This window comes from Saccostrea cucullata, unplaced genomic scaffold (assembly GCF_032062105.1).
Source record: "Saccostrea cucullata isolate Sc308-1 unplaced genomic scaffold, CSIRO_AGI_Scuc_v1 ctg939, whole genome shotgun sequence".
NCBI classification, from domain to species: domain Eukaryota; kingdom Metazoa; phylum Mollusca; class Bivalvia; order Ostreida; family Ostreidae; genus Saccostrea; species Saccostrea cuccullata.
Genome location: NW_026925621.1, coordinates 27,568 through 42,500, shown reverse-complemented (window position 1 = coordinate 42,500; position 14,933 = coordinate 27,568). Strand labels below are relative to the sequence as shown.

Here is a 14,933-nt window from a genome sequence, read left to right as displayed (position 1 = left end):
ATTAAATACAAATCAGCTCAGTATTGAAAAGTTTACCTGTTGGGGGAGAGGCGATTTGGATTTTTTTCATTACTTGAGATTGTCTTTATATCAATAAAGCATACATGTATAATTTTGCCGTACTTGAAAAGAAGATTTTCCAACATATCACTTAATCTCCCATCATGTCCCCTCGCAACCCCCCGCCCCTGGGATATTATTTGAATACATTTCAATCTTCACTACTTGCATATGCTTATATGTCAATTTGACTAAACAAAACTTTTCTGTTCTGGAGAAGATTTTTCTTATTTAATCTTAAGCAAAACTGATCCCTCATAGTGGCCACACCCTCACCCCGGGGGTCTGGATTTGAACAAATTTTAATTTACACTACCTTAGGATGCTTCTACATAAGTTTCATCTTTCCTGACCCAATGGTTCTGGAGAAGATTCTTGAAAGATTTTTCCTGTATATATTCCTACGTTAAACTAGGGTACGATAAGCCATTATGGCCCCACCTTACCCCGGGGAGTTCTGATTTGAACAAACTTGAATTTACACTATCTGAGGAATTTTCTTTATGAGATTAATCATTCCTGGCCCAATGGTTCTTAAAAAGAAGGTTTTTAAAAGATACCATTAATTTTTCATAAATTCATAATATTCTTCTCATGGAAGAGGGCTTGGCCCTTCATTTGAACAAACTTGAATCCTCTTCACCCAAGAATACTTTCTGGTAAGCTTGGTTTAAATTGGCCCAGTGGTTTTTGAGAAGAAGATGAAAATGTGTAAAATCTACAACGACAACAACGACGACGTCGACAGACAACCGGCAAATTTTGATCAGAATAGCTCACTTGGGCCTTCGGCTCAGGTGAGCTAAAAAGGAAGTTGACATCAGGCAGATTCGTACAAAAATGAATCGCACCATATGGCATGCCTCAGCAAAAATGTACTAAAATTTCAAATATATGTGATGAGTAGTTGCTGAGAAAACTGAGACCAAATATTTTTTACGGACAGACAGACCGACAGACATATAAGGGTAAATTAAACAGTATAAACCCGCTCCTTCGGAGCGGGGATATAAAAAGATATAAAAAGGATATAGTTTATCCTTAGGCCTCAGGGAAGTAGAGACCGTGGGATTCAAAATTTTGGTCCTCTTAAGCTACAGATGGTATGATTCTAAAGCTTAAATATGCATGTACGGCCTCTTCAAATATCCGCCCAGAAATTACAAGAATGACGTTTATTATACTCAGATGATTGGTAAATTCCACTGATGAAAGTAGAAAACAAGTTATTATAAACCTATAATTGTAGTCACTTAAAAATAACTATAGGTCCATGACACACATTTCATGCTATTGACCCTTATATTTCAAGGAAAATATCCCTCCATTTTTAACACTATAATTAATATTTTCTTTATTTAAAATATTACAATGACTTAACAATTGGTATACTAGTAATAAAAAAAACTAATAATAAAATAAATTCAGTTCAATCAATATAATAAAATAAGAATGATATTGAAAGACATGTCGGTTGACAAAGATGCAATGGCTGCTCCGAGATCGGCTGTGACCGTTTGGAGTATACAATTGATGCATCTGGTAAAGATTTGCAAGCATATTTTTCTGAACTGTTTACTTACAATATATATACAGACACGCACAAACTTTCATACTTGACTTTTGAGCTTGAGTACTCTTCATTATCTCCACATATTCCACTGCCGTTTAGCACTTTATATGTTGTAGCTTTCTCTATAAATCTAAGGTAGCTTGAAAAACATTCCATGCTTACCCCCCTCCCCCCAGAAACATAACAGCTAATTGCAATTGGTGGGTTGTCCATATAAGATTTTTCTTCGTCTTCTTCAAAACGATCATTTAAATCATTATCATTAATTCCTTTCATCACAAGTTAACTTTTTAAGTTCTGGGAATATTGCAAATTATGTATGTGTTCTTTGTTAAGTCACAAGATGATCGTATGATTTTAGCTGTTAATAGATTTATCCACCTTTAGTCAATTTTATGCACGTCAAGGGTGGAGATTGAAGATTGTTCTATTTCATGTACTTGATGATGTTCAGTTTTCCAGAGTCTCTCTCCACTACCCACAGTCTGTCGTCACTGTCAACACTCACTCCAACAGGGACATTCAGTAGACAGTTATTTATGATCGATAGACCTGCGCCATGGCTGTCTAGGATGTAGACACAGTTCTGGTGATTGTCAGATACCAATATATGACCAACACTGTCTGTGGTAATACAATGTGGGTTAGTGGCCTTGACATATCTAGATTTGGCTTTTCCTTCTTGACTGAGGATGACAACTGCTTTAGAGTTCAAGTCGCTCACACAGATGTCTCCGTTCCTATTCTCAGCGATTTGGAGCCAGATATCATTATTTTCTATCAAAGCTCGTTTTGTTTCACCGTAAGGAATGTCTTGTATTTTTGATGTACCAGTGTACCGTGCTATGTTCACTTCTGTTTCATACAAAGCGACCAATATGTCTCCGGACGAAGTGACACAGATCCCAGACGGGTGACCCTCCGTGTGAATCAAGACATCAACTTTCCCGTTCCTTACGCGGCAAATGGTCTTATTGGCAAAGTCAGTATATAGGAGATCGCCATCGCTGGTGATCGCCAGACCATGAGGATATCGACCAGACTTCGTGATGACCGTCTCCAGAACTGACCCTTCACTGTCAACCCGGGTCATGTTACCACGGCAACCACTTATCCAGGCTTCATTGTTTCCAAGACAACTGACTAAGCAGGGTTCTTTGATCTTAATATCTGTAGTGGCAATGATTTCTGGACAGTCAAGTAACTCTCTCTGGTAGCACTGTAGAAACGACAGCTCTCTTGTTATTCTGCTCACAGCTTTGTCTTCAATTACAGCTTTCAATGACGAAGGATGCAGCTTACCAAATAATGAAGATATTTTTTCGTCATTGACTGGTTCTGCTTCAAATCGTCCTGGTGAAAACTTCCTCCTTGGCGGCAACTGGCTTAGTTTGTTCAAATGTGACTGGGAATTAGCAATGTCAGTTTGCCTAAACTGCAGAATTTCTTTATTCTTCCTGATAAGTTCCAGAATAGCAGCTAAGCGATTTTCAAATTCAGACAGAGTTTTCTGTAGTTCATCCAAATTTTTGTTTTCCATAGCATCGATTTCAGAGAGTCTTTTATTGATGACCCTTTCAACTGCGTTGTGCAGTTCTTTTCCTTGTTCTAACATTTCTGATTTTAAATTGGAACTCCTCGTTGGTAACTCATCTATATCTTCCTTTATTAGCTCTATGATTCTTTGATATTCGGGAACTAATTTCTCTTCCAGAAATTTTATTTCCTCGACCACAACCCCTTCTTTTGCTTTCTGATTCTCGCTGACTTTCTGCATCTCATGGCGTACATGCTCTCCAGATGCAATGCATTCAGTGCAGACAGGAATATCACAAACTTGGCAATGAAGATTGCACTTTTGTTCAAGGTGTTTGGGACAACATGGCTTTGGGTAAACATCAAATTTTGCTGAATATTTGATAACGACGTGTTCCTGTGGTAGAGAAAGTGTATGCGAAGCAACACAATTTCTACACATGTTAACGTCACAACTCCTGCAGAAAAGTTCTGCCTTGTTGGGGCAGCACTTGCATCGTATCAACATTTGAGCAAACCCAATGTCGCCCGTCGCCATTTTGTTGTTTAAATCGATATCTACAAGGAAATCATTTATATTCATAAAACGATACTTTATGGAATATCATTTAAAAAGTTACTTTTTTCATTAAACCGAACAGCATTCTGTACAGACCTGTTTATCTTTGAAACAATATTTTCACTCTTTATCCTGTTTTCATAATTCTAATACTTCACTTTCGGTTTTCGCATTTAATGCATATATTAAGTGCACTTTAATGCACACCAATGCGTATTTGAAATTCTAAATTTAGACTTAGACTCGTTATCATTTTCAGCACATTAGCACCAGTTGGCGGATAAAGAGGGGGACCAGGGGGCCAGCCCCCCACTTTTGGGTCCAAAAAAATACACAATATTTAAAAAATCAGTTTTTTTCAGTGTGGCTGTGGTCCCTACCCTGACCTCAGACTGGTCGAGCTCCCCCCCCCCCTTTTCAAAATTTCTGGATCCGCCACTGATTAGGGCCGTATGAACATGTTTCAGCTTTAATGCCGCTTAAAAAAAAAACTAGCAATATGAGTATATATGTACAGACTGTGCACGTATATTGTTTAATCTTCATATGAATAACCTTAACCATACTGTTCATCAGGTAAGGGAATTTCCCTATTTATTCCCTAGTTTTTTAAATAACAGATTTTAAAGGTTTTCATTTATAATTCCTATATCGAATAGTTTGGTCACCTATTTTTTTCCCATCCGAAGGACCATAAATTAAACGAATGAAATCTCCAGAATATGGTATTCATCACCCGATGTTTAAATAAATAAAAGATGCTAATTTTTTTCTTATTTAATATCTTATTTGGGACCCCACCTTTGCCCAGATTTTGATCAAAATTAAATCTCAACCACTTGGGAATATATATTTCTGACCTGTATTCTCCGTGATAAGGTTTTGAATGGTGAGATATTTACAACTGAAACTAATTTTTTTTTAAAAAAAATAAAGTTTATGATATATGCATTTCAATTTCCTCCTGTTTGGTAATAGTGGTTGGGTGCTGTGGCAATGTACATGGAATGCTTCGTGTATTTCAATTTTTAGACAGTATTTTTTATTTATATATTTGCATTTTATATCAAACTCAATAACTCAAACTTACGATTTTTCAACTTTATGTACAAACATTCCCCACGATAAATTAAAGTCCAGGCTTTTTGACATCATTGACAGCTGCTTTGTCAATAAAAATAGAATGCATAAATTTGCTTACCATATTGATCATTTGCAAATTAGTTGCCATAAAACATTCTAATTGTACACACAAATAATGAGAAGTTGATAAAAAGATGCTTGAATTTTTGATTGACAATATCTATACGGGTTTTGGAGACAAGGTTTTTCAACAATCTATTGGAATTCTCAATAACGGGGTGAAAATTCACCCTGTTATCAGCAGACATATGATTGTTTGTATTCGTATATAGCAGAAATTGTCAAAATTTTACACGTGAGAAGATAAAACACTTGCTGTTGCTTCAACTCGAACGAATTGTCAATTATCACTGGTTAAGGTCTTCCGTTTCCAACGGAAGACCTTCTACTGATTCTGATGGTAAAGATTATTATTCTTTTTTTAAGGTCTTCCGCTCAGGCGGAAGACCTTCTACTGATTCTGATGGTTAAGATTATTCCCTATTATTCTTTTTTTTTCCTAGACGCCAACTTTGAGACCTCGTAACTCGCTCATTTCTGAACGGATTTCGCTTAAATCTTCAGAGTTTTTGGACGTTACAAAACTTAATTAAAATGTTTTCATACATTTCAAAAATCCCCTTCCGCTTTTGAGTTATTTCCCTTTAAGTGAAAATTTGGTACTGTTCGTTTCCAGACAAATTTTTTTAGGCGCCGTCGTCTCCCTCTCAACTTTGAAGTAATTGCAATCGTTATATGTATACGGGCCTATATCAAGTTATTCTAATTGTTGCTTAATTCATTTCAGAAAAAATTGCGATGTTGTTAAAAGTAGCAATTACAATTAAACATGACAAATGCACACAGTAAATTGTAAGTGGAAGTGACGTTTTCAATTCTCATGAAAATCGAAAATAAAATTAAGAAACTTTGAGTTTTGCATAATTTGCTACATAACTTATCATTGTATTTTTCCGCATGATATGCTAATAAATTTCTTTGATTTCCTCAAATAAAAAGCTAGAATATCACAATGACACGATTTTATGTGCATGTACATAATATTAACTAAACTACATGCTGTTTTACACAGAAGAGCACCAAACATGAGCTTTAAGAATACGAGAAAAAAAAGAATAATTAGAAATTCTTCTAACAAATGCAAAATTTCTTCCTGTAATTTCATACAAATATTCCAAGCCTTTCTTTCGTGTTTATTGGACTAAAAGAGATTAAATTATTAAATTTCCTCTCACTGCGATACGTAGCCCCCCTGAAATGATACAATGCTTTCCTTCAGAGTCGAGAATGGCAGGCCAGGGCTGGTGATGAAATCCATGATTACTCCATAACCTATTATAATATTAACCAAAAAATCATACACGATATTGTTAATTCGCAGGTTGTCAAATAAATTTAAGAAAAGGTCGGCAAAGATGAGTATGCCTAACTAAACTTTTTTATTCATAAACTTTTTAATTTCTAGAGTGTACAATCGAGCATCGAAGTGTGTACATGTACTATATCTACTATTTTTTTTTGGGGGGGGGGGGTACCAGTTTTCGCTGCATTTGATATCCTGAATTTTGCATTGCATTTCTGACAATTAAATAAAGTTTATAGAATATAATTGGTGACAGTAACACAAGTGATTTATAAAACGAAAGTCAAGCAATAAAACGTTAAAGTTTGTATTTTGAAAAATAAATCAAGTCAAGTCACATAAAACAAAGACAGGTTGAAACGCTCACACATGGACATACATACAAACGTTTAGGTAACTCGGAATAGTCCAAATTAGAACTATATTTTCTTGAAGACGGAATGTCCAGTACATCTAATTTTCACGACCGGGATAGTTCACGGCAGTTTCATCACACATACGCAATTATCATACAAGTCGAACGCTCTTTGAGGTTGAGGATTGACACTAACTCCTTAGATAAATACTGAGTATCAATGTCCTTTTTACTGTCTTAACTTAACTTGATAGGTAAATAATTTTAGCATATGTTAAAAATAAGCATTAGAAATAATTCTTTTCATAAAATTCAATTCTGTTACATATCAAATGAATTTGTAAAGTTAACTTTATGACAATTGTCATGCTGCAGATCTGTAGCTCGCTAGCTGTTCTAAAAAAATTGAGATGGATCACCAGAGAGCTACAGTGCCATCCATATTATCTGAAGTTCAGGCTCAGAAGGACAATTAAAAACGGTTGTAAGGAATGTTTAACTGTAGAAAAGTTTAAGGAATGTGTTAGAGACACACGGTAAATAATATTTTTAGATTCAAGCGGTTGAAAAAAACGGATTTGAATATAGCTTCAGTGCAATATTTTTCTAATATTTTCTAGTTTTTTATTCCTCGTATTTCTCAATTCATCATGTTTAAATAACGTGTATTTATTTTTATTAGGACACAATAAACCTTATTTGTCAACCAGTCTGACAGTGTCCATCTGTCACGAGAACTTTAAACTTGATAATAATTATTGAATGAGTTGAAATAGGACTTTCATATTTCACATGTGCATTATTTGTGACATGTAATTTTCAAATATACTGTGATTTTTAACCCCGTGACCTTGATCTTGGATCTTGACCTACTTAAAAAATACCAATACTTTAAATTGACCATAACTATTGAAAACTTTCATTTTATAAACATGTACATGTAATACCTGTGTCAACGCCTTTGAAAATTCATTATGATTTTTGACCCTTTGACCTTGAAGTTTGACCCACTTTTCAAAAACATTAACCATAGTTATACCTTTTGAGAGAAAAGAGACCGATTAGGGCTTTTATTTTACCACTGTGTATTACCTGTAACAACATTTTTTTAAAATACATATACGCTGATTTTGACAACGTGACCTTGAGGCTTGACTTACTTTTCACAATTTTAATCTTGATCATAACTTTTGAATGAGAAGAGATAGGGTTTTCGTATTACACAAAAATCAAATGTATGTGACCTGTGATAAAATCATTTCAAATACTAGCATATAATGAACTTTGACCTTAAAGTTTAACCGGCTTTAAACATTGCTTAAAATTGACCATGACATATGATAAAGAGAGGATAACACTTTCATACCTAGATTTACACATGTATACACGTATTAGCTGTGACAAAGCCTATCGAAAAAAATATAGCTTAAGAATTCGTCAATACGGTAGCACACAAATGGCTTTGCTTATCACCAGCGTGTGTCATGGTGTGACGCAAACATTCCTTTACTATCTTTTTTAATAGTAAAACATAAATAAGATGACATCTGCCCTTAAAAGATTGCTTTAACAGTAGAATGTGGCATGACCTTGACCCAAGGTCATTTCTCCTTGTCCGCAGCTCCGACGGAAGACCTACTCGTTGCTTTGCAACGAGCTCGGCTCTAGTTTTCTTCTACTTCCTAGACCGCAAATTTGAGGCCTCATATCTCACTCATTTCTCAACGGATTTCTCTCAAATTTTTAGAGGTTATAGACGTTTATAAACTCTACCAGAATGCTGACTAAAATTTCAAAAAGTCACTTCTGGTTTTGAGTTATTTCCCTTTAAACGAAAATTTATAGGCTTTCCTTTCCGGATAAAGGCTCAGAGACCACAAAAGCTGAAGCATAATTTTTAACGATTTTGGATAACAGAAGGATTGAAGTTGTGCACATCGGTTTTTGTTTTTCGATTTCTGTATTCACAATGGCGCTATATAGGGGTCAAAAATTAGAACGCCTAAAAGAGCGAAAATTTACACATATTTTTCTTTTTATCTTGAAAACTAAAAATATTTTGTTAAGACATAATGAACAAAAGTTGTACATAATTGTAAGGGCTTTTATATAATAATATTTAAAAGGGGCTGGCCCCTATAATTAGGGATCAAGGGACCTTGAAAGTTTTTGCTTTATAACTCAAAAACGGTAAATATTTCGAAATGACTATCGATTATAAAGTTGTGCTTTAACATCTTACTGATCTTATGAAATTGTTATAGTGTTAGAGTCTTGTTTTATATGAGCTGGTGCATGACCTATGTATGCACAGGTAATTCTCTTCACTCAGCACATAAACGAGAGCTCCTCATGCGTGTAACCAAAGCAAGCTTACTATAAATAATAAACATGGCTACAATGGATGCTAATATTCATCAGGATAAAGTTATCAAAGTGTTTGTGCTTTTTTTCTTACAAATTATCATGTTTATTCACTGACAACTTTCCGTTTTATTTCATTTTTTTAAAAATCGTATAAACCAAGTCTACTAAAAAGGGAAGAAAAGATGATATTTTTTTCTTATCACATAAAAGCAAACAATATAGTGAGAAAATAAAACATAACTTAAAAGCACACATACTATTCACAGCGCGGATTTAACATTCACCTTGTTTGTTAACAATTATATAACGCGCCTCCCTCGATAGCGGCAGGGCAAAGTCGGTCACCGGGAATCAATCGGCGTGTGATCCAGCGACCTACAGTCATACACAAAAAATAAACCACCACAGAATGATTAAATTCATTCTTGATAAAATTGTTCCTTTTTATACTATCTCTGTCCCATAAAAATATTATTTTGTTCGTGTCTTATGTATGGCAGGAAAGAAAGTTATTTCCGTATTCACCGTATAAACAAGGCTCCGTTCTCATTTTGATATTGAAGAACTCTTTGATATGATCTTGCCGTAAGAAATATTTTACCACGCTGTATCATATCTCTTTTTTGAATTAGGTTTTGAACGTGTTCTTTGTTTCCCGTTCAGGGTATTTGATGGTATCATTTTTCTTTTATTAATAAAGATCTTTCCAAGAGAAAGAGTTATAGAAAAAAATGTACGAGTATCTTTTATTCGTTTGAATATAAACACAAACAATTTGAACGGAAACAATAAACGCCCGGATTTTATTAAAAAAAACTTTTAAGAGTCAAATAATATATAAATATATATACGCAAATAAATCCGTTTTCAACACAAGTTTTCCGAGACACATTTTTTTTCATCACAGATATTAACCATGGCTATACCAAATTTAAACTTTTTAAGAAAATCTTTGGAATCGTAAGCATAAAATTATACTCAATGAAATGGACTAAACATCGATAAGTAACACCAGCACGTGTAAACTTCATAAGTGACTTCTGTGCTGCACACTGTCTATTAATTTATATTACAGGTTTTATAGTTAAGTTCAAGAAATAATGATTTTAAAGCAATCAACTTAATTTTTTTATCCAAAACCCGTATAAATGATTAGTATAGTGTGCTAACATTGTAATTTTGTTCCGTGATTAAATATCAGTAGCAGGTTATACAATGTACATTCAAGTAGTAATAAACCCGCATATGTCCAGATTCGAAAATTTAAGACCTGTGACAAAATGGAACGAGATAATGCAAATTTCAAACATCTTCATCGGCCAATGACAGAAAAGTTGTAAAATTCCTGTCAGGGTTATGAACTTCAAATCACTAAAAGTTGTTTGTCTTGACACAGAGCCAAGGTTATTCTGTTAAGATCAAGGTCACTACAGAAGAAATATTTTCATTACAACACTATGAATTAGTAAATGAAAATCATTGGAGGCTCTTACTTGAAAATAGATTACTAATGATTGGAGGTTTTGTCATAGCCCTGATCAAATGTCTTTCTGGCAAATCAAGGTCACTGACAAAGAAAAAAAATGTTTAAGCATAACCTTGTAATTAAAATTTACCGGAGGCTCATGATGGGAAGACAGGTTGTTGACATAAGAAAGTGCAGTGACCTTGACCCAAGGTCTGTACTTTCTGTCCACAGCTCCAACGGAAGACCTACTCGTTGCTTTGCAACGAGCTCGGCTCTAGTTATTTCAATTGTTATGTCGACACAATACTAGTATACAGTATCCCGGTGAGCTTGAAATAAAAGATACCACAGAGTCTGACACATCAGTTTCATATTGGATATATTTACAAGAAAAAATGTAATTGGTAATCTAGCTTTATGATAAAACTTTTACTTATTAAATCGTCCGTCGAGTTACCTTACTTATGCAGCAATATATTCTTTTCACCTGCATATGGAGTTTATATCTCTCAGTTGATTCGATAAACAAGAGCATGCAAAATACTTATGAACAATTTCTAAACAGAGGTTAGTTATTGACAATATGATGAAACAAGAATATCAGGAGTTTCGTTTAAAATCATAATTTGGTACGTTTTATAGTCAATACAATGACGTATGAAACGTATACAATCAAACCTAAAGCCAGTTACTGACTGACGTTTTTCATACTAATTGTTAGGCCATTATTTACACACTGAATTGTCGACGGCTTTTTCCTTTATTCCCCGATCATGACAAGGATCGCACGGCGGGTGTAACCGGTCTACAGGGGATGCTCACTCCTCCATGGCACCTGATCCCACCTCTGATGTTTTTGGAGGCTTTGAGCTTGAATACTATAAATGAAAGGACACTTTGTTTTGTTTGACAACAGTATAAAACGTAGGATAATTTGGTAATTTGTAAAACTAGTAAATTCTGCTTTTTCCCCAGAGTTTTTATTTAGAAGATAAATTAAAAAAAAAAAAACAATACTGTCTTTTTCGATTTACCATTCATATATTATATTTTAAGACCTCTGTTTTCAGCTTATTTCTAGTTGTAGAGGCCATGATTGTACAAATATTAATCTAATTTACCTTAAAGGTAAGTTTTCACATTAATTCACCTTAAAGGTAAGTTTTTACATTTAGTTTCGCTTACCTTTGGCTGGGGCCTCATGGGAGATCTTTAAAGGACCAGGTCCTATTTTCTATATCTCGGAATATGATAAAAGCGGAGGCTTTCATTCGCAGAAAGTTGAGTTTCCTAACATTTTAAACTTTAAGATTTAATTGGCCCTTAGGTTTAAGAAACAAGAAAACGTGCATTAAGCAATGCTAACATTACACTACAGATAAACAGTGGTCAGAAAAGTTCTCTTGAGATTTCAGTTTAACTGAAAAGTGAATAATTCTCAGAAAGCGTTTTTTTTATACGTGTTGTACAAGTGAAATTAAATGAGCAAATTTCCAAAAGAAAGGGAAAAAAATCTCACCTGGAGATAAAAATAACCTCAAAGAATGACTTACATTTCCTCAGAAAATATAGTTCATTCGCTTTTCCTTCAAATCTTTACTTGACATTGTCTGTTGTACGTATCATTGTTTTTTAGTGCTTTGTATGGAATATGAACATATAAGGAATATTATCAAGTGTAGAAGTCCATAGGAACAAAACTAATTGGGAACAGAGCAAACCAAGACTTTTGAGGTTAAATAAATTGAGAAGTTAGCATATCCTGCCCGTAGGTCCCATCCGCCGTTTGCACCTTGTCATTATCGGGCAAAAGGAAAACTGCGTAGACAATTCAGTGTAAAAATAATGGCCTACAATTTTTCTGTAAAAAGTAAGCATAACACTTGACGATGGGTTGTATTTGCTAGCAATATCATTGTATCAACCATATAATTTTTGAATTGCTGCCTTAAATATACTCTAGAAGCATCAACTTATTTGTCAATATTTTGCCTTGTTTTAGAAATTAATCACACGTAGACCATGCTCTTTTGTATGAAATCAATGGGATACATGAACTCCAAATGCGGGTTATAATGAAATTGAATTTTTTTAAAAAGATAAAATACATAATCAAAAGAAAATATAGTTTTTAATGCTTTAAAATAGTATTGGGGATATGAATGATTAGATCTAACCCTTGATCGGGTTTCTTTTCTGGCATATATGAAAGAAATTAGGTTAATTAGTATCAGAAAACTTTAGTTAAAAGAGATGAAAACTATTCTCTTAATTTGATAGTAAAATGTTCAAACAATGTACAGTTTACATGTATTCTAAAATTTGATGAACATCAAATATTATTAAACATGATTCTGTGTGACTCTCATTAATGCTGATTGGTTTTATAAAACATTGTGTAAGTTTAAAATGATAAATCAGTCATAGTTTTACAATTTGAAAATTCTTTCTGATTTAACTGTCTTACAGAGTTTTAAAATTGATGTTTTGAGGAACCAATACAATCTTTTATTGCAATCCTGACATGGTATTATATATATCAGTTTTTCAACATCAGTTATAACCACAAGTTGATTAAACAAAAGGTGCTACAGTCAATATTTGAAGTTCAATACTTTGAATATATCTGGAAAGTCTTCATGTCCGACACAAACCATATCCATTTCACAGTTCTAAAAATATTAAACTTTCAAATTGACACAAAAACCTTACCCCCCCCCCCCCTGACATGTTAGCATCATTTTTATAACCCCGCTTGAAAAGTGGGAGGATATACTGTAATCGGTATGTCCGACCGTCTGTCTGTAAGTCCGTCCGTCCGTCTGTTACGCTTTAGGGTACCCATCTCTTATCCGCAACTCCTCTTATACCACTGAGTGAAATTTAATGAAACTTTCAAAGAATCTTTATTACATATAGCCATTCTGCACCTCCTATTTTACTTTTTGATCCGATGCATATTTTGGGTTTCCCGGCCACAACAAAACATGGACTTTGTCATCAGTTATAACCATATAGGAGGCGGGGGCATCATTTAGTGAGCTCATTGCTCACAGTACCTCTAGCTGTGCATAACTTTTTTTGTACGTTGAGATATCAAGAGATATATGGCATGTATTTAGACAATATCTCACGACATGTTGAGACAAAGTAAATTATATTCACTGTCTAATGTTTTAGTACTGGATGGTGCTATGTATCTGGTCATTGTTTTTAAATCCATTCAATAGCGTTTTGTTACATAAAAAAGTGAAGTTGACAATATAAAAGTTAGTTTGCCATTAATTTTTTTTCTTGTAAGGTATGCAAATATGAATAATATATATTAATTTCACTTCAATATTTATCCATAACGAGTCATTAATATAATTAATGTCGAAATAGCTGTATCTCACTTCTTTTTTCAATGACCGTGTAGTGTACGGCAACACAGAGAGAATTCCGTCGACCTCAAATACAAGTTTTTGACTTGTCTTATTGGCCGAGCGGTCCAGCAAGCTTTAAACTGGGAGCTGAACTAACGACTAACAGGAGTACTACATCTGTTTAAAGGAGGGTAAAGGGGGTTATGGTAGAGAAAAACATCTTATACCTAAATATTTACATTTACTTTGTTTGACCCTCATAAAAAACATGATAAAATAACAAGTGATAAATACACATAACACACAAGACCAAATTACCGAAGTCTGTCTGGCGTATGAATACAGGGACTACGCCATTAAAGTTTTTTTTTAATCAATATTTTATTATGTAAAGTAAGATTACATAATTGGATTGGACATCAGGCATGGCCTATGTAAGTCCTCTCCAAGGTCAAGGTTACAAATGTTAAGAACTGACAAAAAATTACAATGATGAAAATATTCCTTAAAAGTTACATTAAATTCTTTTGTTAACTAATGGTGGGAAAAAGGAAATAAATTGAATTAAATTATACAGAAGAATTATTACTAAGCTTTTGCATATTCGCTATACAATATAATGACAAAAATACCGAAATATCGCGCGTTACTCAATTTGTTTGCACACATCATTGCGGTTATGAGACTGCATCTTTCAAAAAATGATAATTCATTGCTTAAATGAAGCTTTTTCAGTACTCCAATCTAGACAATTAAATGATTACGACTTAACAGATATTTTTATAGTAAAAATTTTTAAAAAGTTATGTTGATATATGTTCCTCCCAAACTCTAAAAAAGTCCTGGATCCGCACATGTCTAAGTGCATTAAACTGAATACACTTACTGATAAGACGACGCCTAGTGATAAGTATCCTTTTCTGTTTTCTTCTGCTTCTTTATTTTATTTAAACTATTTTCCATACCAAGGCTGCTCAGGTATGTAGACTTTCTCAACACCCCCGTCTGATGAAATCATAGTAACTTTTGATGCCACCTGTTTCCTTATCTTACGAATAGAAATTGCTGAATTATGAAGATTTTTTTTGCTTTTCTTTTTCTTAGTTAAAATTTCATTTCAACAGTAAAATAAAATTTGGAATGT

General features: G+C 33.9%; 1 protein-coding gene across 1 annotated transcript; it reads right to left on the bottom strand.

Annotated features, from left to right (window-relative positions):
• Positions 1–1,965: 1,965 nt before the first annotated feature.
• Positions 1,966–3,948, bottom strand: LOC134269358 (uncharacterized). The gene is made up of 2 exons (XM_062751555.1): positions 3,825–3,948; positions 1,966–3,727 (listed from the first exon to the last, which is right to left on the bottom strand). Exon 2 carries the CDS (start codon positions 3,705–3,707, stop codon positions 2,061–2,063), a length of 1,647 nt encoding a protein of 548 aa, XP_062607539.1. The 5' UTR covers positions 3,708–3,727; positions 3,825–3,948; the 3' UTR covers positions 1,966–2,060.
• Positions 3,949–14,933: the final 10,985 nt, after the last annotated feature.